Below are 22,045 nucleotides of genomic sequence, written 5' to 3'. Positions count from 1 at the left end.
ATAGGATGTAAAGTAGGACTGCACTTTTCCCAGGATTCACAGGGGAAAATGTTAGTTGGGAAGAAATGAAAAACTATGACATTTTTTCTGGAGGTCTTGTGTACTGCGTTGTTTTTAATCATAACATTTTAAATTGTCATGCTCTTTTAGAAAATGTTTCTTCACAATAATGATTATGTTTTTATGCCAAAAGTGAGCGCTGATTAAATGACACATTAGACACATTGTCTCTCCTGGTTTTTTTTGCAGGACTCGAGAGGGACAAGTTTGATAATAAAACAGTTTCTTTTGAGGAACACATCAAGTCAGAACACAATATGTGGCATTATTTGTACTTCCTAGTCCTGGTGAAGGTGAAAGACCCAACGGAATATACTGGACCTGAGAGTTACGTGGCTCAAATGATTGTGGTGAGTGAGGAGAGGGTTTGGATCTACGACTGGACTGCATTCTGTATGCTTCCAATTCCCTGCCCTACCTTCCTCCCAGAATGCAAAGCTTCTAGCAGTCATTTTGTTAGCTTTTAAATAGGACTGTCAGTCACTGAAGAACCCCTGTCCTGGCTAAATCACTGGTTCTTAGTGGACGTCTTGATTATACAAACCAAATCTAAGCCTCAGGGGTACAGATGGTATTTCCTGGAGAATTCTCTGTGCCGTGAATTCAGTCCTTTCTGTCATCTTCTGACCTCATGCTTTCTGTCATCATTAATGTCTCAGTTCCCCAAATCTGGAACTTTCACATTGGCACATGATTCATACTTTAAGAAATGCCTTGAATTTCAGAAATCAAGCATTTAAGCAGTTAAAGAGCGTTTGGGGAGGGGATAATGTTCAGCCCCAGTGGGAGAGCATTGACTTTTTGTCAGCACACATTTTGGATAGATTGACCAGTGTTGGTGATGGATTTGCCCTGATCCTGCTGTCGGCAGTTGCTAATGACTCTTCCTCATGATCAGTAGCATTGCGCAGAGAGTATGGTGGTTGTCCACGATTCAGAGTTTCTTCTGTTTCATAGAAAATTAAAATGAACTGGCTTAAAGAGAAGTCAGTCGCAACTTTCATGTATCCATGATATGCATTTTGTTGTTCAGTTGCTAAGTCGTGTCCAACTCTTTGCGACCCCATAGACTGCAGCACACCAGGCTTCACTGTCCTTCACCATCTCCCAGAGTTGGCTCAAACTCATGTCCTTTGAGTTAGTGAATATCATTGCATCCGATGCTGAAGCTGAAGCTCCAGTACTTTGGCCACCTGATGTGAAGAGCTGACTCATTGGAAAAGCCCCTGATGCTGGGAAATATTGAAGGCAGGAGGAGAAGGGGATGACAGAGGATGAGATGGCTGGATGGCATCACCGACTCGATGGACATGAGTTTGAGCAAACTCCGGGAGATAGTGAAGGACAGGGAAGCCTGGTCTTCTGCAAGTCCGTGAGGTCACAAAGAGCCAGACATGACTTAGTGACTGAACAATGACAAATCTTTGCATCTGATATAAATTCTCATATTCTTACAATAAACGTGGCCATATATTGGATTTTGCCTCAAAAACCATCCTCCAAAATTGTGTTAACTATGAGAATGAGGCCTTCGAAGAGCCATGACCTTCCTTAATGTGAGTCCCAAGAATGTGTGTACGCTCAATCACTTCCGTCGTGTTTGACTCCTTGTGATCCTGTGGACTGTAGCCGCCAGGCCCCTCTGTCCACGGGATTCTCTAGGCAGCAATATTGGAGTGGGTTGCCATGCTCTCCTCCAGGGGATCTTCCTGACCCAGGGATCGAACCCTCACCTCTTGGATCAGCTGCATTGGCAGGTGGATTACTTACTACTAGCACCACCTAGGAAGCCCTATCCCAAGGATAACATTTTAAACACCAGAGTGTCAGGAGAGCCAGGTAGCAGCGGGTCTGTGTCTTCCCCTCTGGGAGCTTACATCCACTTAGGAAGGCATAAACTACAATATAAGGAACAACCAAAGAATATGTTCAGAGGCTAACATCTTACTAAGTACAAGTTAGCATTGCACTGTTTTACCTTACCTGACAATATTTATGTGTGACAGGAGAGTTCCATGTAAATTGAGTTTTTTTTAATTCCGCATTTTTCATCCTATTTTATTATGGACATGCATCCTACTGTAAGTTATTTTCTCTCCATTTTTATATGACAGTGGGCAGAACCTAATACTGTTTTTCTCCATGTATCCTTTTCTGCCCTCTCTTCCTTCTAAATTAGGAAACAGGTTATCATTTTGAGAATAGGCACTCACAGTCATCATTTATTCTTCATCTCAAGATGCTCAGAGACTATTTGTGTGAAACATTTTGTTTCTGCTTGCCAGGGGAAAATCATGTAAGCATTCATTTAACATGTGACCTCAGGACTTGGCTGGCGGTCCAGTGGTTAAAGCTCCATGCTCCTAATGCAGGGCTCGTGGGTTCCATGCCTGGTTGGAGAACTACGATCCCATATGCCCTGTGGTGTGGCCAATTTTTTTTTTTTTAATTTAGAAAAATAAGTAAATACAATGTGACCTCACACTGCTGTATTTTATCAAAGTTTGAGTTACATTTAATTAGTATAATATTTATCAGTCATCTATTATGTCCCTTGGACTAAAGATTTGGGGGAACACACTGAAGTCTGAAACATTCCTTAAAGCCAAAGAGTTTAGAGCTTCCTAAGAAGAGGAGGTGAATAATAAACCTAAAGTTCAACAAACCAAGTTCCCTAAGAGTGGAACAGAGAAAAGTCTGAAGGCTTAACAATGTAGAGTGATAACCAACTGGAAGGTGGCGGAAGGGATTTGGGGTGTGTGTGTGTGTGTAATACATGAGACAGGGTAGAGTTTGTGCAGATGAGGAGTGTCTGCTGGATTAGGAGTGAGTTCCTATAAGAGGGAGCAGCCTAAAGAAAAGCCTCGAAATGGGACATTCAGACACTCGGGGATAGTTACTTGCCTGGTTTCACCAGCACATGGTTTACTTCTAAGGAAGTTCTGCAAGTTATGACCCAAAAAGTCAACTGGACTTTTGAGTAAGAGGTGTAGGTTTTGGTCATTATTTTCTTTCAACAAAGAGAAGCCACAGAGGTTTTTACCTAAGGGAATAAATGTGGCCCAGTAGAGTGTTCAGGCAGAGGTGCGTGGGCTGGTTTGGGGAAGGGAAAGTGAGAGGTGGTACTTGGCAATTGGCAAGATTAGGAGGGGGCCGTGGAGGAGCAGGCGGAAGGCTGAGAGCTGAGCCAGGGACACCTGGCTCTGTGAGCCTGGTCCTTGGGAGAAAGGCAGCCAATGGGTTTCAGAAAGTCTCTGTGAGGAGGAGAGAACTAGTCAGAGAAGAAAACTTGTTGATTTTGAAACAAGACAGGAGGCTGAGTCAGGGCTTGGGAGAGATGGTGTACTGGTAACAGCAGGAGTGTTACAGCCAGAAAGATCTGGATTAAAACCCTGACTAGCACGGATCTGCTGTGTGGTCTTGGGATCTTGGGTGAGTCTTTGAACCTCCCTGAGACTCTGCCGCCTCACCTGAGAGGCAGAAAATGGGTGTGAGATCAGTGAGATGATGTGTAAAAAGCATCTTGCTCATGGTGGGTACTCAGTAATTGACAGTTTTCCCTGGGATAATCCACATGGAAAGACAGCTGGTGCCATCAGGTTAGCAGGTGGCAGGAGAGAGGAGAAATATAAAGAGAGGAGAAGAGAAAGCCAGAGACAAAACCTGGGAGATCTTGTCTTGAGGAAAAAGGAAGAAGACAAATGAAATAAGTAGAAAAGAAGACAATAAAAAGGGTAGAAGCAGCACCAGGGAGTGGAGTGTGTCAGAAGCCTAGAGATGAGCATTTTCAGTGTCAGAGTTCACAGCATCAGTTGTTGCAAAGAAGAGACAGGTCCAAGCCTTTGGATCTTGGGTAAGGAAATCCCCAGGTGACTGCCAAGAAACTGTTGACCCATCTTTAGCCTTCATATTAAGATCACCATTTTGCCGGGCTCTTGTCCTTAAATGTTTAAGCCTTACATTTCCATATGTCCATCCATCCTCTCCTCTCTCAAGAACCAGGACAAGAGGGAGGAGAACCACAAACTTATTCGACCATGAAATGTCTCATTCTCATCCAAGCAGAGCACGTCCAAGAGAATAGGCACCAGTCCTGAACTTTAATGGTCAGGAGAAGGAAGAATGATATTAAGCTTAAGAAGGATGGAAACAGAAAGTCATTTGACTCTTAAGAGTGTTCATTTACTGAAATAGCCTTTTTGGAAAACTTCTGAAAATCTGTAACTGACAAACCCGGTTTGGAAAATTGTTACTCCAAGCTTCATGGAGATTATGGCCTCTAATCTTGATCCACCAAGAGAGAGAAGATTTTAGAGCTCATGGCAAGTCGACACATGTCTGTAGCTTATTTCAAAGACTGTATTTTTCTCTTCCTCCAGGTCAAAGGTAATCACTCTTAACAGCTTGATAGGAAACCCTCCACTTTCCTACCACTTCAATTTTTGGTGTTTAAAATTAGGTACGTTTACCAGCTTGATTTAAATGCTTGTTTATCAATAGAGCTTTAGAAGAAGTTTTCACGTCTTCATGATGGACATAGGTTTTACCCTCAAGGATTTATGCAAAATAAAATAAGGAAGTTCCTCATATTTGTTCATGAAACAACTCATCTGAATTCTACTATACTTTAAGTAAGCCCAATTTGAACCTAGGGGCCCTTAGCAAATGCTTCCTGTCTTCTGGTGAAATGAGAAAAATAAGAATATACCAAGTTTGGGGCTGTTTCTCCCCTCTGTGTATTTTTTCACCTCCAATCCATCAATTTTATGCTCAGGTAAAAATGAGTATCTGGTGGCTTCCCAGGTGGCACTAGTGGTAAAGAACCCGCCTACAAATTCAGGAGACATAAAAGACACAGGTTCGATCCCTGGATTGGGAAGATCCCCCGGAGGAGTGCATGGCAACCCACTCCAGTATTCTTGCCTGGAAAACCCCATGGACAGAGGAGCCTTCAGTCCAAAAGGTCACAAAGAGTCAGATAGGACTGAGGCAACTTGGCACGCACACAACATGCATAAAGAATATTTATACTCATATGCATTAAGGCATACATTGTAAATAAATTGATATATTATTTTTAGGGGTTAGATTCTTAGAAAATACATTTGTGCCTCTACACCCACCCAGTGACAGCGTCAAACCGCTAAAATATTCGTAGGAACTTAAAACTTCCTCACTCCTGCCTTCAGACCCTGCCTCAAGCTGTTTAACTATCCACTGTCTGAGTCTTTGAATTAACACAAAACTCTTTGGGGATATTGTTAGGGGAGATGTGAGTAGATCAAGGTATTTTGGGAATATATTTTCTTCTGGCAAACAAGTTCTCATTTTTTATAAGAGGATTGATATTTTGAGCTGGTGTTTATTGGGGACACAAAGTGGGAGACAGAAAAGGAAGGACCGTGCAGGAAAGTAAAAATAATGAAAAAGAACCCAATAAACTAGGAGGAAAGGGCCAAGAGGGCAAGTCCTGTAGCCTGTGCTAGTAATGGCTGTGAGCATCACTAAGCCCCTTTGCTTCTGCCATTACCCAAAGGATGATATTGAAGAGGAACAAACAAAGTAGAGATCATTAGAAAAAATGCCCAAGGCTTTTAGAGGTTTCTGTAACATTTTGGAGACATTTTCAGATTTTCAGTTGCTCATTTGCCAAGGTATGTTAGGGACCTTTGGGAATATTTAGTACTTAGTTTGACAAACAGTGAGATCGAAATCAGAGGTACCGGAAAAGCAGGTACCCTGCTTGTTCAGAGAACTGCCCACGTGTTCTGGTGTACTGGGTGGCAACCCAGACCCTGGCTGGCCATGCCCCATGACCATGGCTTTGGGGGGGATCAGTTCCTCATTTTAGTGCCTGGCACTTTTAAGCTCTTATGCTTATTTGACTCTTGACTAAAAATTATTTGTGGACATCGTGGTGATGTCAGCTGGGACAGTTTCACTTGTTCTTTTTTGGGGGGCTGGAGTTGTATGGGGTTTTTTTTGTTGTTGTTGTTAATTTTTATTGGAATACAGTTGATTTACAATATTATTAATTTCTGCTGTCCGGTAAAGTGGATCAGTTTTATACACACACACACACACACACACACTCTTTTAAAAATTTGTTTTCCATGTAAGTCATTGCAGAGTATTGAGTAGAGTTCTCTGTGTTACACCATAGGTTCTTGTTGGTTATCCATTTTATATATAGTAGTTTGTATCTGCTAATTCCAGTCTCCCAATTTTTCCTGTCCCCCCTTTTCCCTTCTGGTAACCATAAATTTGTTTTCTACATCTGTGACTCTATTTCTGTTTGGTAAGTTCATGTATCATTTTTTTTAGATTCCATGTGTTAAGTGATATCATAGAGTATTTGTCTTTCTCTCTCTGACTGACTTTACTCAGTATGATAATCTTTAGTTGCATCCATTTTGCTGCAAATGGTTTTATTTCATCCTTTTTATGGCTGAATAATATTCCTCTGTGTATATATACCACACCTCCTTTATCCGTTCATCTGTCAATGGACATTTAGGTCACTTCCATGTCTTAGCTATTGAAATAGTGCTGCTATGATCATTGGGGCTCATGTATCTTTTCAGTTTAGTTTTCTCTGGATATATGCCCAGGAGTGGGATTGCTTGATAATATGATAGTATTTTTAGTTTTTTAAGGAACCTTCATGTTGTTTTCCATAATGATTGTACCAATTAACACATGTTTATGTTAACATAATAGTTGTCGTGGCACAAAAACAATTTTAAGTTTCTTGAAGGCCACAACTAGGAATAGAGTAGCTTTTGTTCTGTGTAAGACCAGGGCAGGTGATATCTGTAATATACATTAAAAGTAACTTGATAGACTTTGAGTGTCTCTTCTATGCCAGCAACTGTTCTGTGGTTTTCATACATAAGACTAAACAAGAAGTAATCTCTTCCCTCGGGCTTCCCACGTGGCACTAGTGGTAAAGAACCCGCCTATTGATGCAGGAGATATAAGAGACATGTGTTTGATCCCTCGGTCGTGAAGATCCTCTGGAGGAGAGCATGGCAACCCATTCCAATATTCTTGCCTGGAAAATCCCATGGACAGAGTAAGCTGGTGGGCTACAGTCCATGGGGTCACAAAAGAGTTGGACACAACTGAAGCAACTTAGCATGCACGCACAATCTCTACCCTCAAGAAGCTCAAAACATTTATTGAATGAATAAATAAAATAATGAGTGAATTAACAAATGAACAGTTTCTTCTTAGCCCTCTGGTAGTTGGACATAATTTACAGAAAGATACACCAAAATAGCTGCACGAGATTAGACTATGAATTTCTCATTAGGCAAATGTCATCTTTTCCTCTCTTTTAAAATCAAAAGGTAAAGACGAAGCAGGAAGGGTATGCCACCTGAACCAAGTATAATGGATGCAATATTAAAAATCGGACGGCTGATCTGAGAGACTGGTGATTTAATCCCTCTGACGTCTGTCTAAGTATGTCTCAAGACCAGCTCCTCCCATACACGCGAAGCCCTCAGGAGTGCACCTGAAGCTGCTGGTTTGGCAGAGGGGCAGGCATGCACAATGGTGGGTTGTTTGGCATGATTCACCCATCAGAATGAATTCTTGCATGATCTATGAAGACTTCAGAAAGAGAGAGGTCATCCTTTAATGAGATAGAAAAGCAATCAAGTCACCCAGAAGGAAGGAAAAGAACTAAGAATTTACCAGATGTTGTTTTTCTGTGTCTGGAACTCAAAATCAATCTCGTTTAGCTCAACAGTATTTTTGAGCAGTAACTATTTCAGGAGGGAGGTGGGCTTATGAAAGACATCAGGTCTTCTAAGATTTATATGCACCCCTTCTGCTTCAGCAGCATTTGCTGACTTAATTGCTGCTTTATTGTCATGTGTTATAATTATGAAATTACACATTCTGATTCTATTATTTCCAATTTACACTAATTGTGTAATTGGATCTAATTAAGCCAATTATGAAACTGCTCAATCTTCAAAACCTATTTTAAAGACGTTGGAACATAATAAGACACTTTTAAAATGTTTACATTTCCAGGGAAGCAGGAGGCTAGAGGTTGTAGCTTCAGAATGCACAATTAAGAAGTAAATGTCTACCTTCAAGGGAATGCCACCTCTACTGTCCACATTTTAAATCCAGACATGTGTCTTCAATTTAAGAGGCATCTTTTTTTCAGTTCCCAGCTCTGGATTTCATTCTTGTGGTGGGGTCTATCCTTTAATTATCCTAATTTCCTCTTTAGTATTCATATATATGATCCATGAGTTACTACATTTTTGTGTACATCTTAACATCTTTCTAATCCTCATCTTATGTTGAAATACAGAGATGCAAAAGGTAAATATTTCACAGTGTGGCTGTACCCAGAGTCTTCATCTTAAATACCAGAAGTGAGGGTGAAAGGATTGGGCCAAACTGTTTTAAATGAGATTCAGGGATGGAAGTGGGATGAGTAAGAAGGACCAGGGCAGGCACATGAGGCGTGGGCTCTCAGTTGTCATTGACTGGTTTCCTGAATTAATCAGAAATTGAATCTGCTAGAATTCAGGTGCGTGCTTAGTCACTTCAGTCATGCCCGACTTTTTGCAATCTCATGGACTATAAGCCCACCAGGCTTCTCTGTTCATGGGATTCTCCAGGCAAGAATACTGGAGTGGGTTGCCATACCCTCCTCCAGGGGTGTCTTCCAGACCCAGGGATCGAAACCACACCTCTTGCATCACAGGCAGATTCTTTACTGCTGAGCCACCAGGAAATCCCCTGGTGTCCAGATAATAGTCCTCAAAGTTCAAGAAGCCAAAGTGGCTCTTGTTAGTTTTTCTAATCAGTTTCTAAGGAGAAGCTCAATGTCACAGAAGGAACCTGGGCCTCAGATTCTGAAGTTTGATTTGCTAGGACTCTCTTTTGCAAGACCCATGATTTTTCCTGATTCTTTCTGCACTTCACATTACCTGTCGATGAAGAAAGCATAGTCAGCCAGTCAACACTCAAGAGTTGAACGAGCTGAATTGTGCCTGCATCCCAGAGGCCTCCTGCTCTGCCGGATCCTGTTCCATTAGCTGCCGGATCACAAGGCGAAGAAGCGGACAGGGATCCCAAGGAAAGAAGCTGGGCAGAGAAGGCTGCAGGGTCATGGGGAGGGGAGCAGGACTTGGAGGGCTTGAGAGAGTGGGTAATCTGGAAACTAGGAAATATTGCAATAGTTTTAGCAACTAGTAAGGCCGTATCTGTGCAAACCAGCTAAACATTGACCTTGTCTATAGTAAGTAATATGCTATGAGGATTAAATGAAATCCTGCATACTAGCATTACTGTGACTCATAGAAACTGACATTTGATGAGTGCTGTGTGTGCTCAGTGCTGTACTGAGTGAGGGACATGCATGGTCTCTTTAAAGGCCTTGGATCAGCCCTAGGTGGCAGGCTGTTATGATTATCCCAACTCTCCACAGGATTAAACTGAGGCTTAGAGAGGACTGGCAACTAGCTCCCAAACGGCACGGCCAGTGGGAAGGGATGCTGTGTCCGTTACGTGCAGTGGCCAGCGTGCGTGCTATTGTGCTGTGATGCTGTTCGTTACGTAAAGCTACCAGCAGTGCTTCCCCTGAGGGCGGGGTTCCAGCTCAAACCTCACGCTCTACAGAAGAGGGACCGCAAATGTGCCCTGCAGGCCGGGCCCAGGAGTCACTGAGCCAGAAGACAGGAAGTCAGCGGACAAGCCTACAATGGCAGGAAGGCCTGAGAGAAATACAAACAGGACTGTCCTTGTTCAGAGCTGGCTGGCAATGGCATGCTTCCTGCAAAGATTAGAAGGGTTGCAACTGTAATTATTATAGTGGTAGGCAAGAAAGAAGCTACGGGACATTTCCATTTAATTTGACAAGCGTTTTACTGGGAAGACTGTGCACGAGGCACTGATGGAAACAAGAATAAAACATCATTACTGCCCTTACAGAACCACCGGGTAACAGAAAGAACAGCTGTATTCTCCGGAAAGTGTAGTGTTAGTTGCTCAGTAGTGTCCGACTCTTTTTGATCCCGTAGATTGTAGCCTGCCAGGCTCCTCTGTCCACAGAATTCTCCAGCCAAGCATACCAGAGTGGGTTGCCATTTCCTACTCCGGGGCATCTTCCCAACCCAGGGTTTGAACCCAGGTCTCCCACATTGCAAGCAGATACTTTACCATCTGAGCCACCAGGGAAGCCAATCACCAGGAAACTATGGTGCAAATCACAACTCCTATGAGAGAGATAGCAGATGTTCAGACACATTGTAGCTGGAGAAATCTTAGAACAAATTATACCAGTGCACCCCTGATTTATCTACTTATTTATTTTTATCTTTTGGCCACGATGCACAGCATATAGGATCTTAGTTCCCTGACTAGGGATCAAATCCACGTCCCCTGCTTTGGAAGCACAAAGTCTTAACCATTGGACCACCACGGGAGTCCCTGACCCCTGATTTATTAAAGCTGTTCAGTGGTACTTAGAATAAAATGCAGGCTGTCCTCCTGGCCCCCTTATACCTACTTCACCAATCCTATTCCATCCCACTTCCCTTAGCTCAGGACAGTTCAATTACATTGATCCTGTTCTTTTCCTTGAGAATGCCACACTTTTGCTGGGTCAGAGCCTTGGCATGTGGGTGCCTTCCACTTGGAGTTGTTGTCCCCCAGCTATTCCCATGCCTGGTGCCCCTCCTGACATCCCTGTTCCAGTTATTTCCTTTCCTGTTACCCATAAGAGCACTTACACTCATCTGACCGAATATTGTTTTTATACTTGTTAGCAAGTTTATTCCTCTCCACTGCGACTCAGCCTTTTCCACATCTGTTTTGTTCACTGCTGATTCCCAGCCCCAAACTTAATGCCCAGTACATAGTGGGCATTTGGCATAGATCTGCTGAACAAAGGGAATAAGATATTGAGACACTGGAGCCCCAGTGACAGGACAGCCCTTTCTGGCTGAAGGCTCCAGGGACAAGTGCACAGAGAAGATTTGAAGGAGAGTTGGACCTTAAAAATGAGGAGGATGTGGTCAGGAGGGATGGAGGAAAATATATTCCAGGTGAGGTGTGTATCTTTAAAGGGAAAGGATAGCAGAGAAAAAGAAGATGAATTCTAGGTATGCTGTGTGCTAGCAGCTTTGCATGTTATTTAATTATACTCATTTTCTGTACATTGAGACTCAGAGAAGCTCATTACTTATCCAAGGTACTCAGTCAGTAAGACTTGAACCAGAATCCAAACTCTCATTTTTCTGGGACTTGTGTGTATGATTTTACTTTAGCTTTGTGATCTCTTAGTGAAGAATCAGGTAGACCAACCAAGATCAAATATATATTAAATTCAGTATTGGAGAAAAGGTAGGGGAGCAAACCCAAACACGAACCAAAAGGCATCCTTTGGAAGGAAGAAAGCACTTCCTGCTTCTCCAATATGTATGTTAAGTCAGGGGTCCTCAACCTCCAGAACCTAATGCTTGATCATCTGAGGTGGAGTTGATGCAATAGAAGTAAAGTGCACAGTAAATGTAATGCTCTTGAATCATCCTGAAACCACCCCCCAACCCAACCCCAGTCCGTGGAAAAATTGTCTTCTGCAAAACTGATCCTTGGTGCCAAAAAGGTTGGGGACCACTGTTTTAAGGAGTTAGAATCCTTAGTTTTTAAGCTGTAATAGTTGAGGCATAATCCAAAATGTCTTGAAAATGCAGACCAATAAATCTTTTTTCATCATTTCAAGATTTGTTCATCCAATAAAAACAGGCTCACAGGCTGAATGCTTAGTGGGCTGCCTAGGGATTCAGGGTTGAGGCAGAGACTGTAACTTCCTTCCAGAAGCACTGGTGAAATACAGCAGACAGAGGCATCTAATAAAAGAGTGATAATGGCGTGAGACAGCAGCGGAGCCTGCTGTGGAGCAGACGGCCTGGGCAAGGAGGCTTCACGAGGTCATGCCTGGATGCTCGAGTGAGTCAGGAAATGAGGAGAGAGCAGGTGGAAGGAGCAAGCCGGCCTGTCTAGGGAAAGAGTGAAGCTGTCCAGGAGGAAATGTAACTAGGAGCCAGATCACAAGGTCATTGTGTGCTTGGAAGTCTTTACCTCACCCTAAAAGCTAAGGGAAGCCGTTCAGAGTTATTCAACCAAAGAGACAAGGTCAGGTGTGCATTTTAGAAAGTAAGTTTCATGACAGCGTGGGAAATATATTCAAGGGGGCCATCATGGAGCAAGGAAAAAATTACCTAGCAGCAGTGATGGGAGTTGATATGAAATGCCACTGGGAATAGAGAAGAAATGATGAGGATGAAAAGATGCAGGCAGAAGACTTTCTGAAGGCAAGAGGAAGGAGCTTTCAGTCTTGGGTAGTGGTGGGTAGTAGGTTGAGAAGTGGGGCCCAACCCAACTCCCACAGGTTCATCGGGGGCCAGCTGAGGAGGTGTGATAATCTCAGTTGGCCTCATGGTATCCAAGGGCACAGGAACAATTTGGGTTTCTAAGTGCATGTGTCCAGTAAGAAACAGAATAGATGGGTCTCCAGCTCCCGCAAGGAGTTAGGAAAGATCAACTCCCACAGGGAGGAGATTTCCAGAGCACAGAACAATGCCTGGTATATGGTAGGCACTCCATAAAGATTTGTTAAATGACCATAGAGCTTATACCTCATGGAATATACTCGACAGCTGACTTTGGATGAAGTTTTCCAAGGGAGGGAGACTACACTACAGAGTGCATAATTGACAGGAACATGCTCTTAGACACAGAACTGTAACCTGCTTAATCCTGATAATAACAACTAACAATAATAATAATGTCTAGAACCTGCCACCCAGATTTTACTCATCAAAAAGTGAACCCAGGAAAGATAAAAACAATTTTGGTAGGAGGGCACCAAAAGACAAATTTAACTTTTCATTGGCCGGCAAACTGAGCAGTGTTTTGGTCAGTTTGTGCGTATCTTACAACCCAACATTGATTAGTAAGTTTCAGGATGGAATTATGCTGCAAACCCAAATGTTTAGAGCAAAGCTATTTGGGTTTCATTCAATCTAAGCCTCTTTGAAGCCTCTTTGAATTATGACCCGTCCTAAGGTATTTATTTGAACCTTATAAAGGGATGTTCACATCTCTGATTCTCATAACCTTAATAAAAAGACTTCTTCCTGCTGTGCTGAAGAAAATTCTTGTTTCCCAGTTCTGGTCATTACCGTAAGATCTTGTTCAATTCTCAGTTGGCTTTCTGGAATAATAATGTCCACATTGTTAGGACTGATACGTTTTACTCAGAAATTCTGGCTTTCTTCCAGAGAGTAACAGATGCCATCAAAATGTAAGTTGTGGGAATGAGAACTATATACCGTAAAGCCACACAGCTTCTATCTAATGGTTTTTAAAAGACCGGCATAGCCTATGCCCCATATGAGTAATTAGTCAAGACAGCAATTAAGCTGAAACACTACATTTATGTTAGGTAAGGTTATCAGGCAACCTAGTTTCCATAGGATTTTGGACTAGTTTTATCTAAGGGAATTCCTGAAAAATAATGGCTGAATTTTACAAAATTGATTCAGCACTTGTATTTCAAAGATGAGTCATTTAATGTCATGTCTGTGCAATCAGTTACTTTTATGAGGATTTAGAGATCGAGGTGTTCTGAAACTATAGCATCTGAGATAATTTGCCCCAGCTCTGAATCTTGTTCCCTCACCTATAAATGGGGATCGTACTCCTCTTTACCATGATTCCTGTACGTATTCAACAAAATCACATCCATCCTTGTGCTTAACTCCTGGTCACTGGTCAACAAATATTTGATCATTCCACTTCTACTTAAAACATTGGCCGCTTAAACTAATACTCTTGTCCAGTCACTAAGTCATGTCCGACTCTTTGCAGCCCTGTGGACTGCAATACTCCAGGCTTCCTGTCCTTCACTATCTCCCAGAGTTTGCTCAAATTCATGTCCATTGAGTCGGTGATGCTGTCTAACCATCTCATCCTCTCTTGCCCCCTTCTCCTTTTGCCCTCAATCTTTCCCAGCATCAGGTTCTTTTCCAATGAGTCAGTTCTTCACATCAGGTGGCCAAAGTATTGGAGCTTCAGCTTCAGCATAAGTTCTTCCAATGAAGATTCAGGGTTGACTTCCTTTAGGATTAACTGGTTTGACCTCCTTGCAGTCCAAGGTCAAGAGTCTTCTCCAACACCACAATTAGAAAGCATCAATTCTTTGGCACTCAGCCTTTTTTATGGTCCAACTCTCACATCCATACATGACTACTGGAAAAACCATAGCTTTGATTATAGGGACGTTTGTCAGCATAGTGATGTCTCTGCTTTTTAATATGCTGTCTAGCTTTGTCATAGCTTTTCCTCTAAGGAGAAAGTGTCATTTTAATTTCATGGCTATAGTCACTGTCTGCAGTAATTTTGGAGCCTAAGAAAAGAAAATCTATCACTGTTTCCACTTGTTCCCCTCTATTTGCCATGATGTGATGGGACCAGATGCCATGTTCTTAATTTTTTGAATGTTGAGTTTTAAGCAAGCCTTTTTACTCTTATCTTTCACCCTCATCAAGAGGCTCTTTAGTTCCTTTTCGCTCTCTGCCATTAGAGTGGAATCATTTGCATATTTGAGGTTGTTGATACTTCTCTCAGCAATCTTGATTCCAGCTTGTGATTCATCCAGCCTGGCATTTCACATGATGTACTCTACATGTAAGTTAAATAAGTAGGGTGACAATATACAGCCTTGTCATACTCCTTTCCCAGTTTGGAACCAGTTCATTGTTCCATGTCCAATTCAACTGTTGCTTCTAAATCTGCACACAGGTTTCTCAGGAGACAGGTAAGATGGTCTGGTAATCGCATCTCTTTTAAAAATTTTCCACAGTTTGTTGTGACCACACAGTCAAAGGCTTTAGCGTAGTCAGTGAAGCAGAAATAGATGTTGTTCAAATAATGTGGCTACATTTAAATACTGTTTTGCAGATTCATAGCATTCTTAAGAGTTTTAACATTCAAACTCTTTTCACATTCAGCACCACGTTCCTCTTAGAGATCAGGCAATAGTTAATTTATTTATTTGTTCAATAACTGCTACCTACCATGTCTTCTTGATGAAAGTAAAAGAGGAGAGTGAAAAAGCTGGCTTAAAACTCAACATTCAAAAAATGAAGATCATGGCATCTGGTCCCATCATTTTATGGCAAAAAAATGAGGAAACAATGGAAACAGTAACAGACTTGATTTTCTTGGGCTCTAAAATCACTGCAGATAGTGACTGCAGAAATTAAAAGATGCTTACTCCTTGGAAGAAAAGCTATGACCAACCTACACAGGATATTAAAGAGCGGAGACATTACTTTGCCAACAAAAGTCCATCTAGTCAAAGCTATGGTTTTTCTAGTAGTCATGTATGGATGTGAGAGTTAAGACCATAAAGAAAGCTGAGCACTGATGGATGCTTTTGAACTCTGGTATTGAAGACGAGTCTTGAGAGTCCCTTGGACAGCAAGGAGACCAAACCAGTCAATCCTAAAGGAAACCAGTCCTGAATACTCATTGGAAAGACTGAATATTCCAATTTTCAATTTTCCAGTATTCCAATTTCCAATATTCTTTGGAAAGCTGAAATTCCAATGCTTTGGCCACCTGATGTGAAAAACTGACTCATTAGAAAAGACATTGGGAAAGATTGAAGGCAGGAGGAGAAGGGGACGACAGAGGATGAGACAGTTGGTTGGCATCACCAACTCGACAGACATGAGTTTAAGCAAGCTCTGAGAGTTGGTGATTGACAGGGAAGCCTGGCATGCTGCAGTCCATGGAGTCACAAAGAGTCGGACATGACTGAGTGACTGAACTGAACTGAACCATGTCCTAGGCACTACGATGTCTCCTGGAAAGGTGGACAGAGGAGAGCAGACAGGTGTGTCCTGTCATGGAATTTCCTGTTTAAAGCAGAAGGCAGATCCTAAACAAGTCAGGATGGTTTTTACATAGTGAATGTTATCTTTAGAACAGGCCGGGCAGAGGGACTTTCCTATCTTGTGACCTGATCCAAACTCAAGTCCTTCTGGCACTTGTTCCTTTTTGTTAAGCTGAAAGTCAGGAACTCACTCAAAATTGCCTGAACCATTGAATTCATTTGAGTCCTATAAGTGATTTTAGTGTTCGTTGCTCAATCGTGTCCAACTCTTTGCGATCCCATGGACTTAAGCCCACCAGGCTCCTCTGTCCATGGAGGTCTCCAAGCAAGAATACTGGAGTGGTTGCCATTTCCTCCTCCAGGGGACCTTCCCAGCCCAGGGATCAATCCTGAGTCTTCTTCATTACAAACAGTTTCTTTACTATCTGAGCCACTGGGGAAGCCAGATCTTTCCACAAAGAGCTATGGTGTGATGCTAGGAGAGGCTCAGAGAGGACTTGGGGGCTGGGCTGTTGGGAAAGAGAGCTAGGAGCTGCCACTAAGTCAGAACAGAAGCACTGGGAAAACAGATTTTGTCTGGTTGACTTCAAGTTCCCCCTGGGGCAAGGATGGGGAGGGTGAAAACTTTGCCTTTATCTTGGCTCTGCGGTGGGAGCACAGGAGTCTGTTTCATTTCCAAGGAGGACATTTTAGGCTTCTTCAAGTGAAGAATTTACAGCATTTTTCAGTCATGTAATCACTTTTTAAATTTTTTCCCAACATTTGATAAAGTTCTAATATAAAGCACACATTTCCCTTTAGAAAGAATATCCTGAGTTTAACTTCCCTTCTGCATTGGAGCTCTACTGTCATTATTAGCTTTTAAGGAAGGATTCCTAGTGTTATGTCATTCTGTGAGATTGTTGATTAGAATTTCAAACACAACTGACATTAAAAAAAAAAACACCAGTTCACCAGTTCATCTGAAATTCAAAAATAGCCAAACTCATGTGTTAGTCACTCAGTCGTGTCCAACCCTTTGCAACCCTAAGGACTATAGCCCGCCAGGCTCCTCTGTCCATGGAATTCTCCAGGCAAGAATACTGGAGTGGGTTTCCATTTCCTTCTCCAGGAAATCTTCCTGAAACAGGGATTTAAGCTGGGTCTCCTGCATTGCAATCAGATTCTTTACCATAGAGCCACCAGGGAAGCCTGATTTATTTGCAGGGGTACTTGTAACTTGACAAAGAGACAGTTACCCAGGAATTATCTCTAGCCAGCTGGGTACCATGCTGTGGTATAAAGGCCCTTGGCCCTGGTTCTCCCTGTGACCTAGAGACTCAACTACCATGCACATCAATGCCTCACTCAGAGTGAGAATGGAAGTGGTTTCTAAAGTCTCTTCATCCTAGTTCTAAAATTCTGACAACTCTAATATTTAAAATATTTCTTTACATCAGATTTTGAGTATGTTAGTGTTTGTTTTCTGTTACAAGCTGAAAGCAGTTGGGATAGAAAGTAGTTTGGAGTGGTCCACATTTGTTTCTAGGACTGACCTCTCCCCAACCCTTCCTGGAGTCTGGTGTTAGATGGTAGATGGTCTGCTGTCCACAGGATTACACATCCATGCTGCTGGGGTTCCCTGGAGGACCACATTGGTTAGTACCAGACCGTGAATTACCCTCTAAGACCGGGAGCCTCACCTCTGAGAAACCTCTGTGGTTTTGGTGGGGTCCCTGTACTGCGGGGCCTCGAAGACTTCCTGTTTCCCGAGCTCAGGTTCTAGTACAATTTGGAAGCACTCAACCCAGGAGACAAGGACAGAATGCCAACAGATATGTACAAAGATAACTCACATTACTGGGAATGATAAAATGTACGGTTACTTGAAAGGATCATGTGTTTCTCACTTGGCCCTCTAGTGCATAGCTCACTTGTGCACAAGTATCTGAGGATGAAGTAAGAACGGAGAGTGTTGCAGGGGAGCTGCTGAAGGATACTATGTGGGAGGACACAGCATCTCATGGTGTGTAGACGCAGACGGCGGGGGGCGGGGCTCGTGCAAATACTTTTATCTTCCTGTGTCTCGGTTTCTTCATCTGAAAAGTAGGTAAACATCTCTACCTCTGTGATTTGTATGATAATTAAGCAAATTAATATTTATACAGTATCTGACACACAGTAAATATTACATTAAAATTTAAAATATGTATCAGAAGCTGCTATATAACACAGGGAGCTCAGCTGGGTGCTCTTTAATCACCTAGATTGGCTGGATGTGGGCCACAAGAGAAGCTGAAGAGGAGATATATATATGTAAACACACACACACACTTATAGCTGATCCACGTTGTACAGCAGAAACGAACACAGCATTCTACAGCAATTATCCTCCAATTAAAAAAATTATACAAACCACACTCAGGAAAATAAACTTTTATATGATGAGAAATAAAATCAAATATCAGATCAGAATAGCATTTCAAGGCTCAAGAAATTATTATTTATTCAACAACTTTTCTGTTTAGTGCCTTCCATGCCTGTAACAGTGGGTTAGATCATGTAGGAGAGCACAGATAAAGGGCAGATGAATTCCCAGCTATCAAGAAGCCTGCGCCTAATACAGAGAGCATAATATATGGTCACGAAGATTGGTTAATAACAGCAGGTAGCAACGTATGATGAGCTGCAGATAAGGAACTGTCCTACAGGTTGGGGAGAGCTGGCTTCATGTAGAGGAAAGAGGCAGATCTGAGTAGTGATATCAAAGCATAAGGGGACCCACCCCTGGATTAGATGGGGGCTAAATGGTAGCAGTAGTGACAGGGCAAAAGGCTGGAGGAAGGGAATCCAGTGAGCATCACTCTGATGGGAAATGTGATGGAAGGAATCTATAATGGAAAGGAAGGGTGTGGTGGGACAAAGATTGGACCAAGAGCAGGATGGGCTGTTGTCCTTTCCCCCACCTAGGAACCAGGCAGTTCTGTCCCTGTGCCCAACTTGCCTGGCTTTTCTTTCTGAGGTTTCTTGTTCTTCCAACTTTGTCTCCTGCTTTCCCTCCACTGGGAATGCCAGTGTTCAGGAACTAAAGTCCCCACTCCTGGCCAAGCCCACTAAGACCGCAAGCCCTTGATAAGAGCACCTGGTCATATTTTTACAAAATCCTCAGCACTGTCTGAAATGATACGTGAATGCATGTGCTAACTTATTTTTGAGTCTTTGTTTCCCTGGAAACTAAACTCTTGAATGTCCTGTTCACTGTTTCCCCAGTCCCTAGAACAGCATCCGGAATAAAAAGCCTCTCAAACAAGTATCTATTAAAGAAGTGTATAAATAACTCATCTCTGAGGTCCTTCCATACCTGAGTTTTGACTTCCTAATTCTACCTGAGAAGAAAACTCTTAGCTGACCACGGATTTAAGAGAGAAGAAGATTAAGGTTTTCAGGTTTGGGTGACTAGAAGAATACCTTTTTACCTGAAATATTAACAATTAAGCCCCGCCGCCAAACATTCAGGGAAATAGTAATTCTGGTTGCCAGCTCACTCACACATGATGACAATGGGACTTCAATCCAGAGGCTGATTGCATGGTTCCTGGCAGTAACAAAACTGGAGTCCAGGAGAGTAGATTGGCCAAACTGAAGATGTTATGAAACTCATAGATGAAATTCATGCTTGCTAACTGGTGGTAATAACAAAGGTTGATTTATTTAAAACTATTAGTGTTGCTATTGATATTTGAATGAAAATCCTATATTTTCAATCAAATAACCAAAAGGAAAATGTTAAGAACTTTTATCACGGTAAATCAATGTTAACATGTAATAGTTACATGAATTTGCTCAGTGTTTAGGGCAGAGTGGTGGTGGAACTAAAGGACTCCCTCATCATTAGGACCCGGCTACCCACGGCCCTCCCGCTGTGGATGTGCCAGGGTGCTTCCTCCTCCTGGCCCAGAGATGTGTTCGCCAACCAGGAGGCTTCACTGAACTTTGGTGGCCAGTTTTTATCAGAGTTTCATTACATAGGCATGGTTGACTTTTTGTGGCATTTGCCAGATGATTGAACTCAATCTTCAGCCCCTTTCCCCTCCCTGAAGGTTGAACTGACTCAAAACTCCAACTCTCTAATCACATAGTTGGTGTTTCTGATGACCAGCCCCCATCCTGAGGCATCTTCTCTCAACACTGAGGGACTTATGAATAACAAAGACACTTTTGTCAAATTAGAATCTCCCTCTCTAGAAACAGGGATAAAGACCAATCACATTCCTTCTAGTATAGTAGATACATTCCCCATTTTCTATATATGTGTTTTTTGCTTTTATTTAAAGTGGCTAATTGGAAAGGAGCTTTAAAAATTAATTATAAGTTAGGAATCCTACTTCCTATCTCTCTTATATAGACCCCATGGACTATAGCCCACCAGGCTCCTCTGTCCATGAGAATCTCTGGGCAAGAATACTGGAGTGGAGAAAAAATAAGCGACTCAATCAAAAAATGGGCCAAAGAACTAAACAGACATCTCTCCAAAGAAGACATACAGATGACTAACAAACACATGAAAAGATGCTCAACGTCACTCATTATCAGAGAAATGCAAATCAAAACCACAGTGAGGTACCATCTCATGCCGGTCAGAATGGCTGCTATCCAAAAGTCTACAAACAGTAAATGCTGGAGAGGGTGTGGAGAAAAAGGAACCCTCTTCACTGTTGGTGGGAATGCAAACTAGTATAGCCACTATGGAGAACAGTGTGGAGATTTCTTAAAAAACTGGAAATAGAACTGCCATATGACCCAGCAATCCCCCTGCTGGGCATACACACTGAGGAAACCAGATCTGAAAGAGACACGTGCACCCCAATGTTCACCGCAGCACTGTTTATAATAGCCAGGACATGGAAGCAACCTAGATGTCCATCAGCAGACAAATGAATAAGAAAGCTGTGGTACATATACACTATGGAATATTACTCAGCTATTAAAAAGAATGCATTTGAATCAGTTCTAATGAGGTAGATGAAACTGGAGCCTATTACACAGAACAAAGTAAGCCAGAAAGAAAAACACCAATACAGTATATTAATGCATTTATATGGAATTTAGAAAGATGGTAATGATGACCCTATATGCAAAACAGCAAAAGAGACACAGATGTAAAGAACAGACTTTTGGACTCTGTGGGAGAAGGTGAGGGTGGGATGATTTGAGAGAATAGCATTGAAACATGTATATTATCATATGTGAAACAGATCGCCAGTCCAGGTTTGATGCATGAGACAGGGTGCTCAGGGCTGGTGCACTGGGATGACCCTGAGGGATGGGCTGGGGAGGGAGGTGGGAGGGGAGTTCAGGATGGGGAACTCATGGCTGATTCATGTGAATGCATGGCAAAAACCACCATAATATTGTAAAGTAGTTAGCCTCCAATTAGAATTAATAAATGAATTAAAAATAAAATATTACCTGTTAACCAACCCCCCCAAAATAAAAGAATACTGGTGTGGGTTGCCATTCCTTTCTCCACGCTCCATCAAAATATTTCATCTACTCTCTCTGGTGAAATAGATATGAATCTACTGTTGCCGAAACTCTAACCCTCCACTGTCACTTAGACTATCGCAGGTGCCTCTAAACTTCCGCTTCCATACTTGCCCCTTTACTGATTATTCCTTGGAGAACAAGGTGATGATTTTTAAACTGTAAATCAGAGTATGTCACGCCCCTGCTCAGAACCATCCACTGGCTTTCTAAAGTGCACAGAATAAAATTCAAACTTGTTGTCAAGGTTCATACACTCTGACACCTGCCATCCACTGCCTCTCTCCCATTCCTTGGCTCCAGCCTCTCTGACCTTGCTCTTCCCACAATATGCCAAGCCTGTTTCTACCTGAGGGCTTCTGTATTCTTTTTTTTCCTTGGCCTACAGCATGCCACTTGTTCTTTCATATCCTGCATATTTCTGCTTAAATGTCAGCATCTCAGAGAGTCTGTCTCTGGTCACCTTTTCAAAAAGAGTCACTTCTCCTGACTATATCATTCTTAATCCTCTTACCCTTCTTACTG

The 22,045-nt window shown here is 42.3% G+C and overlaps 1 protein-coding gene across 2 annotated transcripts in view; it reads left to right on the top strand.

The window, feature by feature from the left end:
• ITPR2 (inositol 1,4,5-trisphosphate receptor type 2) overlaps positions 1–22,045 on the top strand; it is a 559,320-nt gene that overhangs the window by 497,188 nt on the left and 40,087 nt on the right. For both annotated transcript variants that reach the window (XM_043440936.1, XM_043440938.1), the window contains one exon: positions 250–410. In XM_043440936.1, the coding sequence (XP_043296871.1) occupies positions 250–410 (161 nt within the window). The remainder of the gene's footprint in view (positions 1–249; positions 411–22,045) is intronic.

The sequence above is a fragment of the Cervus canadensis genome, chromosome 21 (genome assembly GCF_019320065.1).
Source record: "Cervus canadensis isolate Bull #8, Minnesota chromosome 21, ASM1932006v1, whole genome shotgun sequence".
Taxonomy (NCBI): Eukaryota; Metazoa; Chordata; class Mammalia; order Artiodactyla; family Cervidae; genus Cervus; species Cervus canadensis.
Note: the sequence above shows the minus strand (reverse complement) of the source record. Positions and strands in the feature narration are given on the sequence as shown.